The sequence below is a fragment of the Centruroides sculpturatus genome, unplaced genomic scaffold, assembly GCF_000671375.1.
Source record: "Centruroides sculpturatus isolate CEXI.00-Female unplaced genomic scaffold, Cexi_2.0 scaffold123, whole genome shotgun sequence".
In the NCBI taxonomy this organism is placed as follows: Eukaryota; Metazoa; Arthropoda; class Arachnida; order Scorpiones; family Buthidae; genus Centruroides; species Centruroides sculpturatus.
The window spans coordinates 725,082-731,309 of record NW_019384538.1 but is presented as its reverse complement, the minus strand read 5'-3'; the positions used below and the strand labels follow the sequence as shown (position 1 = coordinate 731,309).

The 6,228-nt window shown below is 28.9% G+C and overlaps 1 protein-coding gene across 2 annotated transcripts in view; it reads right to left on the bottom strand.

Moving 5' to 3' along the window:
- The window catches only part of LOC111623311, a 17,048-nt gene extending 11,735 nt beyond the window's left edge, over nt 1-5,313 (bottom strand). Inside the window, exons 1-4 of one of the 2 annotated variants that reach the window (XM_023365839.1) lie at nt 5,189-5,313; nt 1,253-1,468; nt 312-515; nt 16-238 (exon numbers count right to left, since the gene is read on the bottom strand). In XM_023365839.1, the coding sequence (XP_023221607.1) occupies nt 16-238; nt 312-515; nt 1,253-1,434 (609 nt within the window). In that variant the 5' untranslated portion in view covers nt 1,435-1,468; nt 5,189-5,313. The remainder of the gene's footprint in view (nt 1-15; nt 239-311; nt 516-1,252; nt 1,469-5,188) is intronic. The other variant, XM_023365840.1, reaches the window with a different exon arrangement.
- Nucleotides 5,314-6,228: the final 915 nt, after the last annotated feature.

The following is a 6,228-nucleotide window of genomic DNA, read 5'->3' as shown; positions in this document are numbered from 1 at the left end:
TATATATATATATACATTTATAATTACTGTATTACGTTCATCCTCACTGATTTTTAAATAATTTTGATATATTGATCTGTTATAATCAGAAATAATTTCACCACTTTCTAAAATGGAATCGCATGATTGGCCACAAAGTTCTTCAAAGTATGTGGAACGAAGAGCTGCATCAACTACGGGTTGTGATGGATGTATTATACTGAAGGGAAATGGTATGTAATATGTTAATCTTCCACATCTGTAAAATATTTTTATTAAGGCATTAATTCACAATTTTTGTTTTATAAACCTTTAATTTTGAAACAACTTACTTATCATAAATGTATATGTCTTGGTTTCCTCCTTCAAGTTTCTTCCATATTTTGTCATGATCATTGTCTTGATAAACTGGAAATGATACTTTATTTTCTAAATCATCAACCATTAAATCTGCTAATAGAGACTTTTGATTTATTATGAGAAATGTTATGTTGGTTAGACCTTGGGAAGAAAGATCTTGGAATAGAGCTTCCAGTCTAAAACAAATAAAAAGAAACTATTAAATAATTTTGATATATTTTTTTTAAGTTATTGATAATTTTGAAATTTTATGTTTAAATAGTATTTAAAGTAGTAACTATATTAAAAAAAAAGTTGTCAAGGGACTTTTACTGGTGCTGGAACAGGAGCTTAAGGATACCACTAAGAAGTCTGATAATTTTCAATTATACTACGGTATGAAATGTAAATAATAAAGCTTAAAATGGGTAATTTTGTTTGAATTATGATAAAAAAAAAACTCTATTTGAAAACATTTAAGTTTAAAGAAAACACTATGACACTAGCTTAAAGTTAAAACTGTGTGTATTGCTATCTGTTACAAGATGTTACTAAAAAATAACTTTTATATTATTAATTATTATAAAAGGCAAAAGTGGCTTAATTTTGAGGGTAGAGATGAGCTTTTAAAAACATTATAAATGCCAATAACGAGTGACATTTTCATTAAATTAACCCACTCGAGATATGACAACCCCTTCTATCTTCCCACTAGCTTGAGTTCTGTAGGCCTACTTCAAAATTTAATAGCATCAATGTGGTACACTAGTAAAATATCTGTAATATTTGTAAATAATAAATTATACAAGAAGAATTTCCTTGATTTGTGCGTATAGTACAAGTTTAGGTCTATAACATCTTTAACGTTATTCAAATAAATCTGCTGGGTTATATATATTTACTAAAATGCTTAATTTTTATAATTAAAATTTACCTTTCAGCTTGTTGTAGACAAAATGGTTCAGAAGCTGTCAAAAGAGCAATCAAAGTGATATTTCCTTGCGAATTATCCATCATTGATAACCCATTGTAACTCCATTTTGGTGGTTCTTCACAAACTTCAGGCTTACTGGCCCCTGTAACGAACAGGATAGCCAGGGTTGCCCAAAGCAACATTTTTGTTGATTGCTTTCTCAAATCGATTATTTATCTAGAAAAATTATGTATATTATTACTGCTCTAGTTTTCTTACAAGTTAGTTAATAGAAATTGTAAAAGAATTGAAAACAAAAAGGATTATAAGCTTTAAATAACTTATAATACAACAAAACATATCTAGTTCTTATTTAGATGTGAGATTTTCCTGGAAATAAATGCTTAAATTGACAATGCACAAAAAAAATCATTAAACAAGTAGTCCAACGTAGAGCGTCCTAGAAAATTCCTCGGTCATATAGCAAGGAGTGGCAATATTCCTCCTCCTCAAAATCAAAGATAATCCGTATCATCGTGGGTCAAAAAATTGATTGTCACACTCTTGGGACAGCAAAGGCTCAATGCTAAATTTTATAATACATCTCCATTGTTACCAGAGAATCATACTGTGATCTTGAGAGTTATTTCAAACTTGCAATCAGGTCCAAACTACAGTGGAACTCTGGTTAACAAACTTAATCCGTTCCGCGACTCCGTTCGTTAACTGAATTATTCGTTAACCGAAGCAATTTTTCCCATAGAAATTAATGCAAATGCAATTAATCTGTTCTAATCTCCGAAATTTTTGTGATTTTATTTGTAATATACAGTAATTTTCTTTGATGAAAATGTAGGAAAACGTAGTATCTATCATTACAGCAACAAACATGTAAACTTTGTTTAATAAACTAGCACTGTACATACCTTCGTTTGTGTATTTAGTGGCAGAAAAGTGGAGATATACGAACCTTAATGCTTAGAAGGGGAATCCCCTCCAAAAAAAATAACGGGTAGCACTTCATCGGAAGATTCTTCGAGTCGAAGTCTCTTTCGGTAAAAAAACCCACCAGTGGCTAAGTGGTCTTCGTACCTTGAACAGGGGGAGTTCGTTTGTGGGTTCGCACCTCGCTCAGACGGGCTGGCCACGTGGAGTTTTCCGGGTTTTCTCCACGTCTGTAACGCCTAAATAGCAGTTTCCCTTAAAAACACCTCCCAGAAGGCATTCCCCCTAGGCAGATCGTCCAAGTGCTGCGTTGCCATAACTTAAACAAACAAACTCTTTTCGTAAGGAACAAGAAATTGATCTAAAGTTGATTGTCTTACACTTTTAATCAAAATTTTTCTCAAATGCGATAGCGCGTTGTCGTTTTCTATTGCCACTATGATTTTTTTCTTTCTTGGATGCCATATTGATTAAATATATAAATCACAAAACTGAAAAAAGAAGTATATCACAAACACTGGGAAAAGCAATGCTTAACTCGCGCATGCCTAACACCAACTAAAATTTAACACAAAATACCGTTACTTTCGTTATCCGAGACAAAATTTTTGCAAAATAAAAGTTCGTTAACCGATTTGGTCGTTAACCAGGACGTTCGTTAACCGGGGTTCCACTGTATATGGTTTACTCGGTTTACTCAGCAATAATGGTTTCACAAATCACTTGCAAATTACTCGTGGTTTCACAAATCACTTGCAACAACAGAAAAAATTGTGGGCCTACATTTGGAATGTCTTCTGTATCCTGCTTATTCACGGGATCTCGCTTCACGTAGAAAGTTTAGCTGAGAGCTGAGACAATGAGATTAACCACTTCTAGATTTTCCATATACATTCCTTCATTTAATTATTTAGAAAACGTCTTAAGAAATATACAATTTAATTAATAATTCAATAATTTACCCGAAATTATATAAACATCATCAATTTTCCCACTCTGACATTAAGAGCCATAAGATATCGAACAAACAGGCAATTTTCTTTAGGAAATGTTAATCCGGCACTTATTATTATTTTTTTCTTACATTTTTGAATATTTAAAATATATATCCCTAGAATAAGCTAATTTACTAGTAATTAAATCGGAATTTATTGAAAGTGATTCTTTTATGTGAGTGAAACATTTGATATGGGTGAGTGCCCCTGATTTAACACCCGCCAATTTAGCGTTAAATCGGATGCATTTAGCGTTAGAAACAAACGGACGAACAAATTAAATATAAATTTTCTTTGCATTAACGTATATAGGCCTATGTCAAGCAGATCATTGCTGTTATAAGTCAATTGATTCCTATAAAACCAAATTATTAAGCTAGTTGTAAATCGAAATTCTAATTTCCCACGAGTTCAGTAACGTAAATTGATTTTGGAAATAATAGTTTTAACTGTATAATATCGGGTTGGGACCCTCCTGCCACAAAGAACGGAACTTCCATCCCCAAAAAAAGCCTTTAGCCCTTGACTGAGAAAAACAATTCATCCTTTGTGATTAACGTCAAATGGATCATGTCGAATGGGCCCTCGTCTTCTTGGTGGTCTCACCCACAGCTCTCTGATAGATAGTATTTTTAAAATTAATAAACAAAATCATACAGAAGTCTCGCATACCTCTAAAGTTTAAGGAACTTTTAATCTTCGCACTGTTAATTCTATACAAGTAATCATGTCGAGAAGATAAGGAAAAGATAAAGCATTTTCTGATTATTTAAGTGCATATCAAGCTTGACATGCAATACAATATTTTTTAATTACTTTATTTCAACATTTCTTTATTATTGTTGACATCAACAAAATTTATCCAGATAAAAAAAAAACTAATGATAACATTAAAATTGATTTATCTAAATATTTATTATATTTTAAATTAAAGATTAATTTAATTATAAAATGCCAACGTTAGATTTTAATAGTAAGCATTATTTTCTCTTAAAATTTATTTAAAAAGGGGGGAAAAATAATCTGAAAATTGTAAAGAAAATACCAAGTAATTGAGTCAACAACCCGAGATAATCTTGTTATTTGGACTCAGAACTATTAAAAGTTTGAACAAAAATAACTTATCAAGTTTCTATGCGCTACTTTCTAAAATAATTCTTTTGAATTTGTTTTCTTTATTTTCTGATTCAGGAAACTTTTCAACTTTTCTAATAATGGATTCATTTTGTTTGAAATTATATTACACATTTAACAAATAAAAATAAAAGATATAAGCTGAAACTTTAATAATTCACTTATACTTATGATGAAATAAGAATAAAATATGCTTATTTGTGTTTTTTTTTTGGTGAGCAAATTAAAGATTTTTCTATAGATTAAAAGCTAGAAGAAAAAGATAACATTTTTGGATCGTTTACAATAATATAATCGGAAAAAATGAGGACAAATATTCAATATTATGATAAAAATATATTCGTTGATTGTTGTATTTTAATTTACTTATAAAAATTTTTATCTTTTTAGAATATTTTAAATGTTATATTCCAATTAGATTACAAGTTGTGGACTGTAAAGAGGATATAATAATCATAATACAAATTGAATGTATCCTGTATCTATAGAATAAAATATATATATATAAAACTCTAGACATGTTTATTTTTACCATTAAATTGTATTTATAAATAAAATTATTGAATTTAATAAACTAAAAAATTAAGAAATTTGTAATTAAAGATTATAAGTAATGAATGTTATTAAATTTAAAATATTTTATTTAATTAAATAATAATTAACTAATGAACTAGCTAAACTAATGAGAATATATATTTAATTTAAATATAATTTAGCTTAAAAAGTTGTAGAGCATTCATTATTTATCCATTATATATATATATATATATTTGTAATATATGATAATATGAACATTTTTCTGATACATAATAACACTATTTGATTAGATTCGAAATTAAATATTTAATTAAATATTAGATTTATAAAGAGAGAATTATCTTACATTTCAGAGCTGATCAGTACAATCTTAGCAACTGTTCAGCATTTATTTTATCTCTTGTTCATTGGATTAAACCGAGAGCAGTGATTGGTTATTATAAATCATGTTCCTCTTAATCAAAAATCAGCTATTTAACTAACTCTAATATATAATTCACGCGTAATTATATATAAATAATTGTTTTAAATAGTAAAAACTTAGCCAGAAAAGTTACGTATTTCAAATAATATAAATATAAAATATGTTTGTTTATATATATTGTTAAAATATTTTGCATTTTTATTGATTAATTAATATCAGGATGTTTGTAAATTAGCATTAATACATTGTAAAAAAGTACAGTGATTTTTTTTAATTTGATTTTTTAAAGAGTGTTTATTATTCATTCTCATGACGAGTGATAATAAACACGGATTTACGAATGTACATGTATAAATACGGAAAATATATTAAGATTTTATTTGAAAAAATTTGGTTCGCAGACCAGTTTCAGAAGGTCCTCGAAATGTTTACAGAGTATCTGTTAATGTGTGTTTATTTTCTTAAAAATTACAGGAGTACTGATGGAATCACAAGCTTATTATACAGACTATAAAAGTTTTGAGAATGTATACGTTGGTCATATTAATTTCGAATTTCAGAATCGCTCAGCTACACGATCTAGTAGTCTAGCTATAGTAGGATCAAGTGCCGTAGCCACGGGGCTATGAGATGGCTAAGCCTCCTATTAAATGTAATATTTCCCCATCTTAGTGCAGCGGTGCTCATATACAGATTGTACTTTCGCTTTCATCACATAAACTTAAGCTTAAATTTTTACACGTGAACTTCTAATACTACTGACTGGAAAAGAGAAAAATACTAGCCAAACCTTGTTCTCTTTGTCTTGTGTTTACCGAATTTTTTATTGTGAATCTAAACCACGTCCCTTACTCTATCAGACAACCTAAACCTATTTTTAACACATTAAATATGCCCACACTAAATTTGGAAAATTAAAATGATAAACTTAAAGATGTTAATGTGAGCAGTCCTACTAATAC